General features: G+C 42.2%; 1 protein-coding gene across 1 annotated transcript in view; it reads left to right on the forward strand.

The window, feature by feature from the left end:
• The window catches only part of LOC124798327 (V-type proton ATPase 116 kDa subunit a 1-like), a 192,861-nt gene that overhangs the window by 41,369 nt on the left and 130,075 nt on the right, over window positions 1-21,417 (forward strand). The window contains exons 2-3 of the mRNA XM_047261677.1: window positions 3,073-3,249; window positions 7,693-7,910. Coding sequence (XP_047117633.1) covers window positions 3,073-3,249; window positions 7,693-7,910 — 395 coding nt within the window. The remainder of the gene's footprint in view (window positions 1-3,072; window positions 3,250-7,692; window positions 7,911-21,417) is intronic.

Raw genomic sequence — 21,417 nt, forward strand, 5'->3', positions numbered from 1 at the left:
AAGGTTGTAGCCTGTGCCCAATGTTATTCAGTCTGTACTCTAAGCAAACTGTGAAGGAAACAAGTAGAAATCTGGAAAGTGACTTCTATTTCAAAGTTAAGGATAAAAACTTTGAGGTTTGCTGATAACATCGTAATTATGTCAGATATTGCAAAGGACTTGAAACGAGAATTGGAATGAAATGGATAGTGTCTTGAAAAGAAGTCATAAGTTCAGTGTAAACAAAACTGAAGGAAAAATAACACAATGTAGTCAAATTTAATCATATAAATCAGGGAATTAGATGAGGAAATGTCACATTAAAAGCAAGAAATAAGTTATGTTATTGGAGTAGCAAAATAATTGATGATGTGGTAATTAGAAAGGATATAAAATACACATTTACAGCAGCAATAAAAACATTGCTGAAAAAGATAAATTTGTTAACCTGAATATAAATTTAAATATTAGGAATTATTCCTGAAGAGATTTGTCTGGAATTTAGTCTTATACAGAAGTGAAATACACTGAGGTGACAAAAGTCATGCGATACCTCCTAGTATCATGTCGGACCTCATTTTGCCTGACGTAGTGCAGTGTCTTGATGTGGTATGGACTAAACAAGTCATTGGAAGCCTTCTGCAGAAATATTGAGCCATGCTGCCTCTACAGCTGCCCATAATTGTCAAAGTGTTGCCAGTGACCTCTCGATTATGTCCCATAAATGTTCAGTGGGATTCATTTTGGGCAATCTGGATGGCCAAATCATTTGCACAAGCTGTCGAGAATGTTCTTCAAACCAATCAGGAACAAATGTGGCCTGGTGACATAGTGCATTCTATCCATAAAAACTCCATCGTTATATGGGAATATGATGTCCATGAATGGCTGCAAATGGTCTCCAAGTAGCCATGCATAACCATTTACAGTCAATGATCAGTTCAGTTGGGCCTGAGAACCCACTACATTCGACATAGACACAGCCCACATCATTATGGAGCCACCACCAGCTTGCACAGTGCATTGTTGACAACTTGGGTCTATGGCTTCTTATGGTTTGCGCCACACTCCAACCGTACTATCAGCTCTTACCAACTGAAATCAGTACTCATCTGACCTGGTCACAGTTTTTCAGTCAACTAGGGTCTAACCGATATGGTTACGAACCCACGAAATGTGCTGCAGGCGATGTAGTGCTGTTAGCAAAGGCACTTGTGTTGGTCACCTGCAGCCATTGCCCATTAACACCAAATTTTGCCACTCTGTTCTAATGGATATGTTCTTTGTACATCTCACACTGATTTCTGTGGTTATTTCATGCAGTGTTGCTTGTCTGCTAGCAGTGACAACTATAGTGTCCCAAGAGGGAGTGAGAAGGACACATTGTAATTATGAGGGCTTTCCTCGATCAATGTAATTGATTGGCAAATTTTGCGTAGGCAGCTTGTGGAAATGTCCCTGTAAAGAATCTACAAGATAAAGAGGGTATTCAGGGACACAGAACTTGGTGTACAACACAAGGAAACTCAGGTCTAATCAAACTCATACTGATAAAGTTCATTGGAAGTTCACTTCTGGCACTACTGACATTAGCCTCTTCTATTCAATGCACAGTGTTAGTATATATGGCTTCATGTAACTTGAACTGCGAGCTACCTTCTATCTTGCAGTCCTGAGACTATCTTCTCAGTATTATCTCGAGCCTGACATGACTCTAATTGTTCTAAATCCTCAGCCTGGCGATGCCCGGTACAGGGGTAGTGTCCCAGATGACTACCAACCGTGCTCTTCCTTGGGTTCTGGCAGGTCCCCTTTTTATAATGCTCATCGAGTTTCTAGAACATTCCCTCTGACGCACATTGCCAATGAGGAGTGTATATTACCATATATGGGAAACTCATGAGGCACTTGTGTCACAGTCATGAACTGCTATACAGGACCTCGGTCACGCGCTTACCGACTAGAGGCTGTTTCCATGTGTACTTAGCCTGTGCACTGACCATTGCCAGCCTGCCTCTGTTTGAATACCCGATTGCACCAGCTCCTCCATCTTCTTCCCAACCAGTGTCTTGCTTACAACTTTGAATTTAATGCTGTATTTCATCCCTCAATAGTGGATTTCGCAACACAACGCCATGCACATGCTGCTGCTTTCGGTCGTTAAGTGAAGGATGTCGGCCACTGCGTTGTCCATGGTATGAGGTAATACCTGAAATTTGGCATTCTTGGCATACTCTTGACACTGTGGATCTTGGAATTCCCTAATGATTTCCAAACTGGAATGTCCCATGCATCTAGCCCCAACTACCATACCATGTTCAAAGTCTGTTAATTCTTGTTGTGAGGCCACAATCACTTCAGAAACTTTTTCACATGAATCAGCCGAGTACAAATGACAGCTATGGCAATACACTACTCTTTTAGACCCTGTGTGAGCAATACTACAGCCATCTGTGTATGTGTTTATCGCTATTGCATGACTTTTGTCACCTCAGTGTATGGATGATGAACGGTTAAGGCAAGATGAGTGTAGAAGCTTTTGATGCATTGAGTTATAGAAGAATGCTGAAGATCATATGTGTAGATCAGATGACTAATGATAAGGTCCTGAATTTAATTTGGGAGATAAAATGCACAACTTGAGTAAAAGACAGGGTTGGTTGATATATGAGTAACACATTCCGAGTGAGATCTTAAGGAAGGTCGGTTTGGTAATGGAACTGTGGGGGTACAAATTATAAAGGAAGACTACAGTACTATAGTAAACAAGTTCAAATGGATGTAGGTTGCAATAGGTATGGAGAAGTGAAGAGACTGGCACATGAAGGGAGGAGTAGCATGGATAGCTATATGATACCAGTCTTTGGGTTGGAGACTACAACACCACTGTATGCTCTCTTCTTTGCTCACAGCACCTTGTTGTTAGTGTTGTCTGTCACTGCCTTTCACATCTTATAACAGTCGTTTTTAGTTTTCTGCTAGTGTAGATTTATATATTTGAGAATATCTGTAAACATGTATTATTATGCTCATTTACATCAATCATTCAGAATGCACTAACCCATTGAATTTTTACTTTTTCCCTGCCTGTAGCTAAATCATGATGTGAATGCCATGTTGCGCAAGTTTGTTAATGAAGTTCGACTATGTGATGAGCTTGAACGCAAGCTACGATTTTTTGAGGCTGAGATCATCAAGGATGAAGTACCAATTCCTGATGTAGAGGACAACCCAAAGGCACCTAACCCAAGAGAGCTTGTCGATCTGGAGGTAAGTGGTTGTGCTATACCATCAGACAGCGTCCAGTGTCATTTGTCTTACAAAATATGCAGAACCCAGTTTATTGGCTCACAACAATATCTGCAGCAGATACAGATGTTCCATGACTTTGCTTCAGTATCATAGTATCTGTTCCTGCATCTTATCATATGCTGACTGCACTAGATGTGATATTGCTAGTCAGTGCTTCAGCCAGTTTACTGCTCCAAGCTCTCTTATTTCTAACTATAATACTAGTATTTAAACTGTGTGTTATTGTGTGACATGCCCATTATACAACAGTTATTATCCTTTATAGCTTTATAATTCTGGTATTAAGCAATATGAAAAACCCTGCTGTTGTAAACACATTATATTGGTGTTTGGAGTAGGAACTAAAATGTGTTGATTTAAAATAGAATTCCCCAATCTACTCTATTTCAACCAAAATAAAAACATAACAAAATAATGAGATTGGCCAACTCCTCATGAAATTTGGATTTACAGCACTTATGGAAATCCCCTTGTTAGATCCCAAAGACTCCAGACATGAGAAGTCCCACTTCCGTGTGGTTTATATTTGTCAAGAGGAATGAATGTTTCATGTTTCACAGTGTACAGTGTCTATTGTGTAGTTAAAATGGAACAACATGTGTCAATCAAATATTGTTTGTTAAAAAAAAAAAAAAAAAAGACTAGTGCTGTTTGGCATGTTGTGTACTTCCCAGAATGATGATTGGAACTATTTTGCAGATCAGAAATATGTGCTGTACCATCACCCGAACCTGGAATTTCTCCTTTGAAGGACAATACTGTTACCAACTGAACTATTTAGGCACAATTCATTACCCACCATCACATCTTTACTTCAGTCAGTACCTTTCTCCTGCCTTCCAAAACTCACAGATCTCTCCTGTGTACCTTACTGGACAAGCACTCCAGCACGGAATGATATGTGGAGAAATGCCTTGGGCATTGATTTCAGAATGAACATATTGCTATGGTAACTTAGTCAGTAAGAGTATTACCCAAAAAAGGCGAGGTTCTGGATTTTAGTAGTAGCAGAAAAAAGTGGAACAATCACACTTGATCTTATATCACTCCTGACATCAGTATTATATTTTTCCATTTCTGATATCATGTCATTAGTATTAAACATACAATAGTTTCACAAAATATCCAAATCTTATTCAGGCAGGAATTTGTAAATCTTTATCATTTATTGTATAAATTTCCATTTACTTGCCACAATGCTATAGTTAGTTCACATGGAAATACCAGTAATTTACTATATATACAAACTAAGTGAAAGTGAAATTTTTGATGAGCAAAAACTTGTTTGTTTCTAATCAATTTAGCTCATTTGAAAGTCCTCAGTCTTGTCTTTTCAACAACCATTTTACTTTTTCCAATCAACTTTATATTTGAAAAGTTATACGTATTCAAAATTCTTATGCTCTAGGCTACAAGGACAGAGGAGGACACATGTACTGTGCACAAGCATCACACATGCTTACAACAGCTAAGCAAACCCGCCATTGCAGAATATTGTGTTGACACCAGTCACCCAGTGGAATATAACAAGGAGATTTTTGCATACTCTTCCAGCTATTGAGATAGTGTTATGAAGGAAGCAGTTGAAATTAAATTAGCAAATAGTCATATAGAGATGATGGTTTTTGTTTAAATTCTGTATGGCATCCTGCTCTCTCCCTTGTCAAAAAACAGAGGGACAGAGTTAATGCTACCTCATCCATTGATTATTAATTTCACTATAACTGACTTCTGATGTAAGTCCTCTTTGGTTTGTGTGTATACATATATATAAAAACAAAGATGATGTAACTTACCAAACAAAACCGCTGGTATGTTGATAGAAACACTAACATATATATATATATATATATATATATATATATATATATATATATATATATATATATATATATAGTTATAATAGAGGGAAACATTCCACGTAGGAAAAATATATCTAAAATATGTCTGCTTGTGTCTGTATATGTGTGGATGGATATGTGTGTGTGTGCGCGAGTGTATACCTGTCCTTTTTTCCCCCTAAGGTAAGTCTTTCCGCTCCCGGGATTGGAATGACTCCTTACCCTCTCCCTTAAAACCCACATCCTTTCGTCTTTCCCTCTCCTTTCCTCTTTCCTGATGAGGCAACAGTTTGTTGCGAAAGCTTGAATTTTGTGTGTATGTTTGTGTTTGTTTGTGTGTCTGTCGACCTGCCAGCACTTTCATTTGGTAAGTCACATCATTTTATATATATATATATATATATATATATAGAGGGAAACATTCCACATGGGAAAAATATATCTATCAACGTGCCAGCGCTTTTGTTTGGCAAGTCACACATTTTTGTTTTTATATATATATATATATATATATATATATATATATATATATATATATATATATATATATATATATATATAATACGTGTGTGTGTGTGTTGTATTTCTGGAGTTCCTTTGCAAACTGAAATTTTAAATTCCCTTGCACAGCACTTACTCGCTATAGTTTTGCCTTGAAAATGGAAGGGTGTGCTCCTATAGAAATATTGGCGGTTCTCGACAGCATCAACCAGCTGCAATCCCATAAGTTATTTGAACATTGTATACGCTGTAAGAAACTCAGGTCTCACACTGTTAACTCTTTTTGTTAAAGGTGGAAAGGCCATAAACAAGTATGACCTGGAAGACATACCTCTTGCATTTGCTAATGCTTGAGCTGATTATAACAGTATTTGCTGTTAGCTTTTGATAGCCTTGTGTTGTTTGCATTAGTAATTGTAGCTGCTCTGTGGATGAAAATCCCCACTCTTGCCTCATCACATACTATTCAAATTACAATTTTGCATGCATTACAGGTCTTGAGTCACTGCAGCTTTTGTAAAGGCAATCTACACTCAAAACTAACAGTGAGATACTCCAGTTTGTTTGAGAACTTAACATGTATTACAGAATGGTCCCCAGGGCAGTGCAATCCAACCAAAGCCTAGTTCATGCAGTGTCGTGACTCCAGCCATTTAGTAACAGACCCATAGAGTAAACACTTGTAAACCAAGTCCAAATGGCAAACACACTCACACTGTATCCATGTATGGTAAAATTAAAACTGGCTCAGACTGGCCCTGATTTGGCGTATATACAGGTCTAGGCCATGGTATACATCATGGACCTGGGTGGAGATCATCCTGCTGATCCAGGTTGAATGGCATCTGGACTTGTTGGTGCACAGCAGGGAGTCCACTCAGAAAGAAGATGCTGCAGTGGCGACATGTGGGTGTGGTGCGTCTAAGTGTGTGCAGTGAAGGCAGCTATAAAGCCACTCCGCTGGGCTGTGGCCTTCATTTGGGAGTGACCCTATAAATTGTTAGAAAGCCGCAGAGGGCATTAGGTGCATTGTTAGACAACCTTTCCTTTGCTGTTGGATCTTGAAGCTCCAAACAAAACATTCCACATGGACGTTGGAGGACGGGTGAAAGGGCATGATACAAAAGTATTGAAGCTTGTTATGAGCACAAAATTATTTGAAGTCATGGGAAGTGAATGCTGTCCTGTTATCTGGAACCAAAGTGCGTGGGGTGGCTTCAGTCACAAATGTGGCACATCTAGGAGTATGTTTGCTGAGCAACATAAAGTGGAATGGTTACATAAAATTAGTTAGAGGAAAGGCAGATCTCAGAATGATACTCAAGAAGAATCTTAAGGAGATTTTACTCATCCACAAGAGAGATAGCTTACAAAACCATTGATGAATGATTCTCCAATATTTGTAAGTGTACATATAATGATAGAAAAGAAATGACACTCCTTGAATGACTAATGCAATATTCCTCATCCTGTATTAGTGCATGACTTTTACGTAAATCTTGAACTCTGTCCTTCAAATGAGATAATTTTTTTAAAAATTGACCACCTCAGTGGTAGTGGGCAAGCAGTTAACTCTATATGTACTTTTTGTGATGCACAGTAAGGCAAGAACTGTGCACCTCAAAGGCACCTTCAAGCAAAATCACATGCAGGTTGTTTTGTGCAGTGTAAGTAACAAATGCAGAAGTGTGTGGATTCAAATGGGTGCTGCTTTGAAGGTGACCACTATTAACTGAAGATATTTGGCAAGTAGGGCTATGAATATTTGCAGCATCATTCATTTGTTTTGTGTCAAACCTCGTACATTTCCTGGCAAAGTGGAAATGATACATCTGTAGTAAACTTCTTGACCACTGCCACTGAGCTAAATGATTTTCCTGAATCTTGTCACAGCACAGGTCACTGATCAAGGTCAAGAAACAGTCATGCAATAATGAACATGACAAGTAGCATATTAGTAGTGTGAGCAGTGTTGTTTCTTTTTTGTTTTGAAGCCCAGGTGATTGTAAGAAATGTGTTGAAGAAGTTTCTCTACAGTTTTGTCTTCTGTTCCTTTCAGGCAAAATTTGAGCAGACGGAGAATGAATTACGGGAACTGAGTCAGAATGCAGTGAATCTGAAGCAGAACTTCCTGGAATTGACAGAACTGAAGAATGTGCTGGATAAGGCAGAGGGATTTTTTAAGAATCTGGAAGTTGCAAATGCCTCTGACCTGCAGACTAGGGCACTCATGCAGGATGAGCCTGACAGTGGGAACCCTGATAAGGGTAGCCTGGGGTAAACTTCTAATACAGTTTAAAGATTTTCCTAAACTTTATATCAGCTGAAATTGAATTAAAATTTACAATGGACTTAACAATAAATATTAGTATTTAATCTAATGATAATTGTGTTGTGTTGCTTCCCTGGATCTGCACACATAGGATTTGAAAGATATTTTTTCATCGATATTTGGCAAGCAGTGAGGGAGGAGCAAGGGAGAGGTAGATGGGTAGTTTGATGTGATGGAACACTGATTCTGATTATCAAAGTGGATGCCAATGCCCTTGTTCAAGTTCCTATCTCTCTACAGTATCATATCCATTTACCATTAATTAATTAATTAATTCATTGTTTTCCCTGTGTCCCTTGATGGATAAGACTGAGTAGTGTGGAACAAATCAAGTTATATTAACAAAGTGAAATCAGTATTGTAAACTGCACTAGTAGTTAACTATTGTTGTCAAGGATGTTGATAATCTGTCTTGTATGGAGAGGAGTGGAAGCATTAAACTATCAAGTTTCACTGCCTCCTTTCTCTTAATTTACACAACAATCAATAGCAACACACATGTTATAGTACTACTAGGTCAGGGATAACAATAGGTCCAATTCAGACCAGGACACTTCTCCACTATTGCTTGAAGTTGACAACTCAACTAATTTCCTGCAGGAACTGCCAGTATGGTTATAGACAGCTAATGAGAAGTAAGAAAACATACTATGTGTTTTATGCCAAGACTGAAAGTTTGTGAATGTTGAATATTAAAACAGCTGGGGGTTGTGGTTGGGTTATGACATGAAGGATTAATTATGCAAATGGAAATAAATTTTGCAGCATCTGTCACACATTTCTGCCTTTTTTGTTGGATACCTTTGTTAGGTTGGAACATGAATAGACACCTTCATTGCACTGCTACAAAATACATAATTTACTTCTTATTGTCTCTCTGTTGACAGACTACCTAACAGTAATGTTATACTTTATACTTCACACTGAACACTACCATCATTGCTCTTCAAAACATGTATGTAACAAAATGGACTTTGTTCATAGCTTATACATTACACCACAATTGCACACAAAGCAGTCATCCATACACTTTTAATAATTTTTGATGTAGTCCACTGTCTAGTGGAAGATGAGAAATATTTAGCTACCAATAGCAGATAAACAGAAACTGTCTAGCACAACTGAGCAGGAAGTAACTTTTTTCCAGAGTGATAATCTTCTTTTAATTTGCTTGTTTAAATTTATCTGGCTTAAGCATGAACAGCATTAACAAGTGCAGTGACAGTTCATTGTTAGTACAGTTTACAGATTAAGTTTATGTGACTTCCTTGTCATTCGTTAATGTACTTCTTCATTCATTCCACAGCCCTTATCATTCTCCTTCTTAACAGGATCTACAGAACTCTGTGAATGAATAAATAGAATGCTTCATTAACAGCATTCACTTGTTTTAGACTACGCTGACATGACAGAAATGCGACACACACATTTGAAATGTTCATTTAGACAGCTAGCATTGAATTTGGAACTGATGATATGCGTGCATGTTAATGCAACATCTGTGGAAAAAGTCTGTAGAAGCAGACGATTGAAACTCCATGTAGGAATATCAATAATGTAGTAAAAGACAGATTGGTACTTACCGTAAAGACAACATGCTAAGTTGCAGACAGGCACAATTAAAAGATATTTACATAAACATGTTACAGTGTGTTCTAGAAGCAGACTAATGTTTGTTGTTTCATGGTTAGAAGATAAGTGGCACCTGTGTACTGTTCAGTTGATTACATGTTTCTGTCATGGCTAGATGAATTTTCTTTGTGTTTCTGTTACTTTTCTGTGTTGGACATTGTCAAAAGGAATGAACCTGACTGTTGACATTGAGTTACTAATTGATGAAGTAGCAAAAAGGCCATCATTTTGGAACATATCATCAGAACTGCATAAAAATAAAATTTTGAGATGGTGAGCTTGAGAAGAAGTGGTGTTGATCTTCTGTGAGGAAAATGACTCGGACATTGTGAAAAGGAATGAACCTGACTGTTGACATTGAGTTACTAATTGATGAAGTAGCAAAAAGGCCAGCATTTTGGAACATATCATCAGAACTGCATAAAAATAAAATTTTGAGATGGTGAGCTTGAGAAGAAGTGGTGTTGATCTTCTGTGAGGAAAATGACTCAAAAAAAAAAGTATAAGTAAGAAAAGCTTTATCGATAGTAAGTATATTTTTGTTCATGTCATATGGTCTACATTTTCAAGTCTACTTTCATTAACAAAACATTTGGTGAATTTAGCCGAAACATTATCCACTGATGAAATGGGTCATCCAGTGTGGGTAGCATCTATACTTGTGAAACTGCCTCCTAAGACATCTTTGTGATTAAAACTATCTTTCATTCCAACATAGTTGCGAAGTACGGTACCAGTAATCGCTTTTACAATGTGTTTGGTGCAATCCCCACTGACATCTCATGGTCAATAATAGTATTGTCCACTTATTACATACCCTACCAAAAGTACACCCAACATAGCTATATGTTCCAGTTAGGCAATAGATAAATACCTTCTTTCATATGTCAGCTGCTTTCTATGTAGGGTCTCATTAAATTTTCAATCAGCCCAAATGCTTCATCACCTACAATCATATAAGGAAGTGCTACGTTGTGGTTTTCTGTTAAAGATCTATGTTTTGGCACATCGTAAGATTTTTCCAGTGAGTTTTTCGTATAGAATTGAATCTCTGCAAATTCTGGAGTCACAATCTTTTTCATAAATGTGAATACCTAGCCTGATAAAGTGATAGCCAATCAAATAACACCAACAGCACTAGATGAGAATACGTTTATAAGCGTAAGAATCTCAGTGTTCTGTATTTTGTATTCTGGCATGTTTACTGCTGAGAGAGCTGATGTAATGACGAACTATTGCATACTGTTCAATTCTCTGAGGTACTTCAGTCAGTTTTTCTTCATACAGTTTTATTTTATTTAGTCCTTCGAATCCTACATGTATAGAATATATACAAGGATATTGGACATGGTTAGGTATTTACAAGATAAAATACAGTTTGTATTGCAATCCTAAGGATTAGATATTGAAGTAATTTAGCAAATATTCAAACATACAACAAACATTACAGGCAACATACAAAGAAGAATATTCATATCTTATTTTTGTTGTTTGGCTTTTATGTATTCTGTCAGACTGTAAAAGTAATGATCAATTAAATATGCCTTTACTTCAGCCTTAAAACTACAGAGTTTACCTGCTGATTTAATGTGGTTATGTAGATTATTGAAAATCTTTATTCCAGTATGTAGTGTGCCTTTTTGACACAATGATGTTCTCACCTGCTTCATATGAAGGTCAGATTTTTGCCTTGCATTGTGTGCATTTATATCTTCATTTTTTAATAAGATATCTGGGTGTCTATCAATATATTGTTTGATGAAAAATGATGTTTCGTAGATAAAAATGCAAGGAAGAGGAAGAACTGACAGTTTTTTGAATATGGGTCTGCATGATTTCGTATTGTTTACCCCTTCAATAATTCTTAATATTCTCTTTTGCATCCTGAAAAATTTAATATTTGTTGTTGCATTGCCCCAGAAGATTATGCCATATTTAATTACAGAATGCACATAGGAGTAGTAAACATTTAACAGGCTGGCTTTGCTGCAACAAGTTTTTAAGATCCGTATCATGTAACAGGTTTTGCTTAGTTTTCTTTGCAAATACTCAATGTGTACCTCCCATTTTGTGTTGTTCTGGAGCCAGAGTCCCAGAAATTTTGTGCTGTCAACACTTTCAAGAACTCTGTCCCTAAGTTCTATTTCTATGTTTGGGTGGTGTCTTCCTGTTACATTATAGAAGTTCAGTGCTACTGTCTTTTCTTTGTTTATAATTAGCTTGTTATAGCTGAACCACTGTTCTACACTGTTCATTGTTTGGATAGCGGAGTCTTTTAGTTTTTCTTCTGTTTTACCACTAATAAGGAAGCTTGTATAGTCTGCAAATTGGAGGATAGTTTGGCAATACTTGTTGTACATAAGATCATTGACATAAAGGAGAAACAGAATGGGTCCTAATACTGATCCTTGAGGTACACCATATTTCACATTTTCATATCCTGAATAGTAGTAGCTGATTTTGTTATGGTCAGTATATTGTACTTCAACCACCTGTTTGTGACCACACAGGTATGTCTTGAGCCACTCATTGGATATACCTCTAATTCCTAATTGGTCAAGCTTCTGCAGTAGGGCATTATGGTCAGTGACATCAAAAGCTTTAGATAAATCAAGACATACGCCTGTCACAAACTCACTTGGATCCAGTTTAGTATAGATTTCATTAAGAAATTCAAATATTGCACTTTCAGTTGAATAGCCTTTCCTGAAGCCATGCTGTGAAGGAGAGAGAATTTTATTTTTATTTAGGAAATCAGACAATCTCTTATAAAAGATTTTTTCTAAAATTTTTGAAAATACAGGCAGTAGGGCTACTGGTCTATAATTTGAAACACATTGTGGATTTCCTTTTTTGAACAGTGGTTTCAGTTTTGCTGTTTTTAAGCATGAAGGGAAGGTTCCTGATGCCAGTGAGCTGTTGCACAAGTGCGTCAAGGGTTCAGCTAAGGCAAGACAGCATTTTTTAATAATTGTGTGGCGTAGAGCGCCATAAATATCAATATTTGTTCTGTGCGTAAGTGTGCTATCTTTGAGGAGAGGAATTTGGGGCAGGATGTTGGACGCTAACGGGAGTTAGCCTCCAGACTTGTATCTGTGTAGAAGCTAAGTGTGAATAAATCTGTATCTGAGAGAATTCTAGTTGTTTACCTACAACTATTCTATATTCCCTCACTGGTGACCCCGTTTTTGTGTAATACACGTCCGAGTTACCGCCCGAAGGTTATTTACGCACCTACCGCGTTGGGTTTCTCCGCGATCGTGAGGGCCTTTGTCAGCTCCAGACAATGGCCTTTCAGCATTCACTGCTGCCCGGATTCCAGCAACATCTCTCCAGCACTCCTGCCGTCATAGTGGACATGCCGCAAGAATCTTCGGAATCCTTCAGACAGAACATGCAGTGGAATTCATCGAGTGCCGCCAGTTTCTTCCAACCACCAATGGTCGTGGACTCTGGCTTTGTTAGCCTGGACCTTCCCACGTGTTCTCCACAGAGTGTTGGTCGGAACATTCCTACTCCTGTGTTGAACACACAATTCAATGCAGTTCGTGGCGTCGAGCGAGGTTTTGCTACTTTGGAAAATCCAGTAGTAAATTCAAACTTGAATCAGTTCCCGCCACGTGTGTATCCTTCCGCGCTGGCTAGTCAACAGGTATTCAATGCTCGCCAAACAGCAAATATCACACTGAGTGTGCATCCTAGTGGACGTGTGTGGGATCCTTGTGTTGCTTCTAATCAAGTCAACAATTCTATGCTGGACAGTAATTACTCCGACATCTACAACCAGCCCCACCACTCACGGTCGAGTGAATACTGTGTGCATAACGGACATTCACCGGCATACTTAAGCACTTGTGGCTTCTCTCAGAGCTACCACTTCAATGAGAATGCACATTTTGACTATGATCCTCACACCGTTCGAGCGTCCAGCGCTTCTCAGCCACCCCCCCCGGCGTCAAGTGAATTTCGCGATTCCCGCATTACGGGACACCAATAATTCGGACTCACAATCTTCTGCATGCTCTACTTCCATCTGAAGTAATGGGCGCACCTCCGCAGTGCTGAATCTGCCGAAATTACCAGACTTCAAACCCGCTCACCCGGAGTTCTGGTTTAACCTGGTTGAGCAAACATTCAATGTCTGTGCTTTGGATGACGACGCACGCTTTGCCTGCCTCATGAACCATCTTCACGACCACGTTGATTTAATTTACGATCTGGTCAAAGCACCCCCCCTAGCAGGGAAGTATGCTGTGGTGAAACAGATGATACTGGAGCGCATCTCTAAAACCAGGAGAGAAAATGTGCGACAGCTTATCTACGAAGAGTGTCTCGGCGACAGGTCTCTGTCCCAGCTGTGGCGGTGCATCCATCTTCTCGTCGATGAGCAAGTTATGCCTGATGACACGCTCGCAGAAATCTGGACTGAAAAGCTGCCTTTGCCTGTCCAGACTGCAATTTCTGCATATGAAGATAGGCCAGTAAATGAACGTTTACGCGCCGCCGACAGAGCATACTCTGCCAGGCAACGTGAGCTCCGTGCACTGCATTCTGGACGTGACCGCACTAAGACACTTTCTGACGCCACGCCCTTGTCTGATGCTGCTAATAACAAACATATTCCTTTCGCTTCGCCGAGTGACAGTTCGGCTAACACCAGACATGTGTGCTTTGCTAAGAAGTGTGTAAACCTATCCTTGGAGCTGCAATCTTGGACAAACAAGTGGCTAGTGGAGTGCGCCAAGTCTTCAAAGTTGTGGATGGAACGTACGGAAATGCTGCTGCATCTCCGCGACATACACCACGAGTTGGCCTCCGCACAACAACGCCTCGTGGCACTACAAGCAGACGACTCGTCGGGTACAGACAAGGTCAGTCCCTGCCAATCTGGTGTTCCCATGCCCGCGCACGTTAACAACAATGTTGTGAACTCTGTAAACTGTGTCAGCACCCCCTTCTGTAATGATAGGGTATGCCCGAGTGCTCATGCTCCTTGCGTTCCGAATGGACAATTAACTTGCCAAGCTCATGGCAATGAACTACGGCCATCTGCTGTTCGGCCACGCCCACTCGTGCCTACAGCACTCGTAGCAGCACGGCCCGCTACCAAGAACCAGTGTACCAACCTCGCCCATGTTAACACGTGTGTGGCCTTTACGCAGCCTACGAGCGGGTGGCACACCTGTACTTCCGTGCCCTCAACGCCACAGCTTGGCCCGTCCGCCACTGCCTGCTCCACGTCACGGACATCTTACTGTCGAACCGTGCCACGTATTGCAGTAGTCACTAATGGCACAGTTCATCGGTTACGTCTAACCGATGAGCTGCCCATATCACAATGGCCACGCCGCCTCAAGCCGGAATTTATGAAAATTGCAAAAGAACAATTGGACGATCTGTTACAAAAGGGAATAATTGAACCTTCTTCCGGTTGCTGGGCTAGTCCTATCCTGTTTGACCAAAAGAAAGACGGTACTTGGCGTATGGTCGGAGACTATAGGCGTTTAAATGCCCGCACCATCATTGATAAATATCCGGTCCCACACATTGTAGACTTCAATCATGCGCTCGCAGGTGCAAAGTACTTCTCTGTTTTGGACTGTAAGCACGCATTTCATCAGATTCCTATGGCTCCGGAGGATATTGAAAAGACTGCCATAATCACTCCCTTCGGGCTGTTCCAATACAAATTTATGCCGTTTGGGTTGAAAATCGCCCCCCAAACGTGGCAGCGTTTCATCAATCAAACTTTATCCCATCTAGACTTTTGTTTCGTATACATGGACGACATATTGGTTTTTGCTTCTACTTTGATACAGAATGAGGAGCGTGTTCAAGTCGTGACAGATATTTTAGCAGCCACTGGTATTGAACTGAACAATAAAAAGACTCAATTGCACCAGTCATCCGTCACATTCCTAAGTTATGTTGTGTCATCGGACGATCTGACACCACCACAGGACAAGATCAAGCCTGTTCCTCGAGATGGTACGCCCTCAGACCTATAGGGAATTACACAGGTTCATCGGAACAGTTAATTATTACCGGAAACATTTGCCAGCCGCTTCTGCGGTGCAGGCTCCTCTCACAGATGCTCTCACTGGCCCACAAACTTCTGGCACCCGCCAGGTACCATGGACACCAGACATGGACAAGGCATTTAATGAACTCAAACAGCTGTTGGCCTCCGCTGTCACTATTGCTCACCCACGGGCGGACGCCACAATGTTTATCACTACTGACGCTAGTGACAATGCTATCGGCGCAGTACTGTGTCAGACATACAACGATGTTACAACCCCCTGCAGTTTTTCTCAAAAAAGCTAAACAACGCGCAGAAGAAATACTCAGCATTCGACAGAGAATTACTTGCAGTTTACGAGGCCATAAGACACTTCAGAACTGATGTTGAGGGACGAGATTTCTATGTGCTCACTGATCACAAGCCGTTGGTTCCTGCCATAAAAAATCCTGCGGCTGATCCGCCCCCAAGACGCTTTCGTCACATCGATTACATCTTGCAATTTACAAATGACATTCGCTACATCTGAGGAGCGGACAATGTGGTCACTGATTTTCTCTCGTGTGTTGGTGCTGTCACAACCTTAATTGACTTAACGGACCTACCTCGGTTGCAATCGGCAGACCCCGATAGCATGCAGTTAATTTCAGACCACAGCTCCTCTCTCCAACCGGTACACTCTACTTTCCCTGGCATATCTGACTTAGTGTGGTGTGATGAATCGACTGGTACGTTGCGGCCATTCATTCCTAAGCCCCTTCAACACCAGGTCTTTGACAAACTACACACATTAGCACACCCAGGTGTCAAAGCTTTCACCCGTCTGGTAGCTGAACGGTTTGTCTCGAGAGACATGCGCCGTGACTGTCAGTCTTTGGCAAGGGCATGCATGGTGTGTCAACAGAACAAAGTTTCCAGGCACACTTCTCCACCCCTTGGCTGTTTTGCCCAACCACCAGGCCGGTTTCACCATGTCCATGTCGACCTCGTAGGCCCTTTGCCCCCCTCCAAGGGTTTCCGTTACTTGTTTACAGCTATTGACAGGATGACTCGGTGGACTGAGGCTGTGCCTATTCCGAACATTACCTCTGAGACAGTAAGTCGAGCATTCTTAGATTCGTGGATCTCTAGATTTGGCTCACCTGTTTACCTCACCACTGACCAGGGGCGACAATTCGAGTCTTCAGTTTTCTCTGACTTATGTAGAATGTGTGGTATCGTCAAAATTCATACTTCTGCATACCACCCCCAAAGCAATGGGCTTTTCAAGCGATGGCATCGCACCTTAAAGTCTGCCCTGCATTGCCATGATTCACTATGGACAGAGGCACTGCCCTTTGTGCTTCTTGGCCTTCGTGAGACTTTCAAGGAAGACCTCAAGGGTTCCGTAGCCGAGTTTGTGTATGGCCAACCTCTGGTTTTACCTGGAGAATTAGTCACTCTGACCCCACTTCCATGGCTCTCTGAACTCCCTTCACTTCTCAAGCGGGTGCACTTGCACTGCAGCAAAATTCAGCCGCCACCTCTGGCTGCTCATACACCTCCGCGCGTGTACGTACTGCGCACGCTAGACTCTTGTGAGTACGTGTTTCTCAGAGACGACTCAGTCAAAGCCCCGCTTTAGTTGCCCTACACAGGTCCTTACAAGGTCGTCAAACGCTCGGAGACTAACATGGATCTCCTCATAAAAGACTGTAATCACGGTCTCACTCAACCGAGTGAAACCAGCTTTCATAGAGCCTCAGGTGAACCTCCCTAATTCTGCCCCTATTTCTCCCACTCCTGCTTTGAGCGGCCATCCATCTTCCCACACCATGCATTCGGGTATTGATTCTCCACAGCGTGCTTCTCTGCCGAGCACTGCTCCTTCTCCACGTTCATCTAATTCGAGTGGCCAATCTTTTCGGGGCTTCACTCCTCACAGCCCTCGCAGTCGAACTGCCAACCACTTGGATTCTACCATTCTGTTGCCATCTTCGTGTGACAGCTCTTTGTCACGCCGTTCAATCCACGCTGGCTCCTCGTTGCCTTCGGTCACGCTCCCTCATCTGTCAGCTGATCGCCCGAGGTTGTCTCCTGCGCAGTCCAGTGCACCTGCCACCCCCCTCTTGGCAGATGCTTCCCCCTGCCATGGCTTTCCCACATCTCCCTGCCTCCCTACCATTGCTCGTACAGGTGCCATCCAAGAATTCACAACACATGTGCACCCTGATGACATACATAAATTATCTGTTGTCGTAGATGGCGATACTGTGTGTGTGGTACTCGCGTGTGACAATATTGACGGAGGAAGTGCAGAATCTCGTGTGGTTCGCCACTTTAAATTGAGCAGAAGTGCTGCGTGTGGCAATTTGCGTGCCTTTGTTAGGCCTTCTGGCAAGGTGATTGTCCGCCTGCCGGCTGACGAAGTGCTATACCTCCACTCCAGGACGGGACGTCGTCTTCAGCCACCAGCGTCGTTTGCTGACTTCACCGTCGACGTACCGGGTTTCACCCCCCGGTCTCCTACCAGTCGACCGCTTCCGCCTGACGCAGAAGAACTGTGTGTTACCTTCCTAACTTCTCACCCCCCCCATTCACTGTGCGCGGGGGGAGGGGGGGGGCAGCGGGGGGGGGGGGGGGGGCGCAATGTGGCTTAGAGCGCCATAAATATCAAATATCGATATTTGTTCTGTGCGTAAGTGTGCTATCTTTGAGGAGAGGGCTTTGGGGCAGGATGTTGGACGCTAACGGGAGGTAGCCTCCGGACTTGTATCTGTGTAGAAGCTAAGTGTGAATAAATCTGTATCTGAGAGAATTCTAGTTGTTTACCTACAACTATTCTATATTCCCTCAATTGCATCTGGTATTCCATCAATTCCACATGAGTAGCCTGTTTTCAAGGATTTTATAACTGATAAAATTTCTTCAGTATTTGTGGGTGAAAGGAACAAAGATGTAGACACATTTCTCACACTATTGGATGATGGAGGTGATATTTTGTTGTGTTCTTCCAGTCCACTCACCCACTGTTCACTTATGTTTGCAAAATATTTGTTGAAGGTCCCTGCAATTTCTGTTGGGCAAGAAATCTTTTGTCCTTCAAAACATAAGTTCATATTTTTATATTGTTTAGCTTCACTTGTTTGATTTCTTATAACTTCCCATATAGCTTTAGATTTGTTTTTTGAATTTTCAATGTATTTGTCATTTGCCATTGTTTTGGCTTTCCTTACAATATTTTTGAGGATTCTTCAAGTACAAATGAAATTCATGAGACATGTTCTGTGTCTTTGCTATATTGTGTAATCATCTTTTCTCTGCACAAGAGATTTTAATACCTGTTGTTATCCGTTTTTTCTTTTTGAAGTTAGGTTTACATTTTTGTTTTTTTAAAGGAAATGCAGCTTCAAAGTATGACATGAAGGTTTCCATGAATTTTTCAAACTTTTTGTTAGTATTTCCACAAGTATACACTTCATACCAAGTTTTTCCACTTAGTCTCTTTATAAAAAAGTTTATTTGCTTGTTAGTGAATTTTCTTGACATCATAGTTGTTGTGGCGTAACAAGCCTGCTACGCCACACTGGGAAGGGAGCCGAAAGAAAGGCACGCGTACACACACACCGACTGGCGTGAATTCTGGAACAGGATAGTATTGAATGGTAGCAAGAAAAGTACGTAGCTGCTTTATACTTAACTTTTAATCTTGGTTTGTTTACAACGTTCTTCGTGAGACATTTTTACGATAACTCTCAAAGTAGGTAAGGCTAATGGCGCCTTGCTAGGTCGTAGCCATGGACTTAGCAGAAGGCTATTCTAACTGTCTCTCGGCAAATGAGAGGAAGGCTTTGTCCGTATTGTCGCTAGCAATCTCGTCCGTACAACTGGGGCGAGTGCCCGTCCGTATCTCGAGACCTGCCTTGTGGTGGCGCTAGGTCTGCGATCACACAGCGGCGACACGCGGGTCCGACATGTACTAAATGGACCGCGGCCGATTTAAGCTACCACCTAGCAAGTGTGGTGTCTGGCGGTGACACCACATTCCTCCCCCGCAAATCGGCGAACAGTCGTGAGATAAGGCTTCCGCCCGCTGTTGACGCATTCGATGAGGTGGGGAGCCTAACAACAGGCGAGGCTGTGCCACCCGCACCCGGCCATTCGGTCTGAGGGGATCTAGGAAACGCCTGAAAACCTAGTCCAGGGTGCACGTCAACATGCGGTGTATGCGCCCGTAATGAGACAGGAGGGGCCGAAGGGTCGACATCCATTGCGTCGGGGTACCCGACGCGCGAAGACGCCATGTGGTCCGGAGCGGGCAAGAGTTCCATGGCGGAGGACGGCTGGTCACGGAAAGCGATCGGCGGCGCGTGACCCAGGGAGGCGCTTGGCGGCTGCAGCGAAGCGTCTAATGCGGGCGGCGCCGGCGGGAGAACAGGCGGCGGCGGCGGCGGCTGCGGCGGCGCGTCGCCATGGGGAAAAATGGAAGGCATCGTCGGTAACACCTGGGGCTGAGGCGAGCCAGTAGATGGGTCCCCAGGGCGCCGACCGGACGGCACCGTCGCTGAAAGCAGACGGGGAGCGGCAGAACCCGTGCGACGACAGAGGCACAGCTGATTGAGATGCCGACGCACCTCACCAGAGGCCCCCAAAACCAAATACATCGCGCGGCCGAGGCAGCAAAGAATGCGCCCTGCGAGCCAACGCCGTGAACCTCGATAGTTGCGATAGAATACAACGTCGCCAGGAGCAAAATCAGAAGTCTGCCGCTGCAGAGGAACCTGATGCGGCGGATGCAGCAAAGACATCAAGGTTCGATGAGGACAACCGTGGAGCAACTCAGCCGGCAAGCGACCATCCGGGGTTTCGGTGCCAAATCTCTTGTGGTGTAACAAGCCTGCTACACCACACTGGGAAGGGAGCCGAAAGAAAGGCACGCGTACACACACACCGACTGGCGTGAATTCTGGAACAGGATAGTATTGAATGGTAGCAAGAAAAGTACGTAGCTGCTTTATACTTAACTTTTAATCTTGGTTTGTTTACAACGTTCTTCGTGAGACATTTTTACGATAACTCTCAAAGTAGGTAAGGCTAATGGCGCCTTGCTAGGTCGTAGCCATGGACTTAGCAGAAGGCTATTCTAACTGTCTCTCGGCAAATGAGAGGAAGGCTTCGTCCGTATTGTCGCTAGCAATCTCGTCCGTACAACTGGGGCGAGTGCCCGTCCGTATCTCGAGACCTGCCTTGTGGTGGCGCTATGTCTGGGATCACACAGCGGCGACACGCGGGTCCGACATGTACTAAATGGACCGCGGCCGATTTAAGCTACCACCTAGCAAGTGTGGTGTCTGGCGGTGACACCACAAAAGTGTCCTTTAATTTCATCCAGCTAACTTTGCATGCTTCACCAATTATTCCAAATGCAGTTGATCTTTCACTTGTGCATGAATAGTGTAGCTCCAACACTGAATAAGCACTTGCAAGATGTGTGAAACTGAAACAGGCTGCAAGAAAGTAACCTTAGTGACTAAAGCACTGTACTGCTTGTTATCTAAACTCTTTTGAAATTCAATCATACATTAGATGCGTGAATGTGCTTTACATCTGGACTTGGGTTTATACTGTAGGAAATAGATCATTTTCACAGTCATTTTTCTTTGTTAGCAATAATAACTATTAACTTGACTGTCAGAGTCAATTCAGACATTTTTTGTCTTATGTATTGCATTACTGTTGGTTTGAGTCAGTAAAAAAGTAAAGTTTCCCAATTATTTAGTGGTATAAAGACAAGGTCTCAGTAAATACAGGCTAAGCAA

The sequence above is a fragment of the Schistocerca piceifrons genome, chromosome 5 (genome assembly GCF_021461385.2).
Source record: "Schistocerca piceifrons isolate TAMUIC-IGC-003096 chromosome 5, iqSchPice1.1, whole genome shotgun sequence".
Classification (NCBI taxonomy): Eukaryota; Metazoa; Arthropoda; class Insecta; order Orthoptera; family Acrididae; genus Schistocerca; species Schistocerca piceifrons.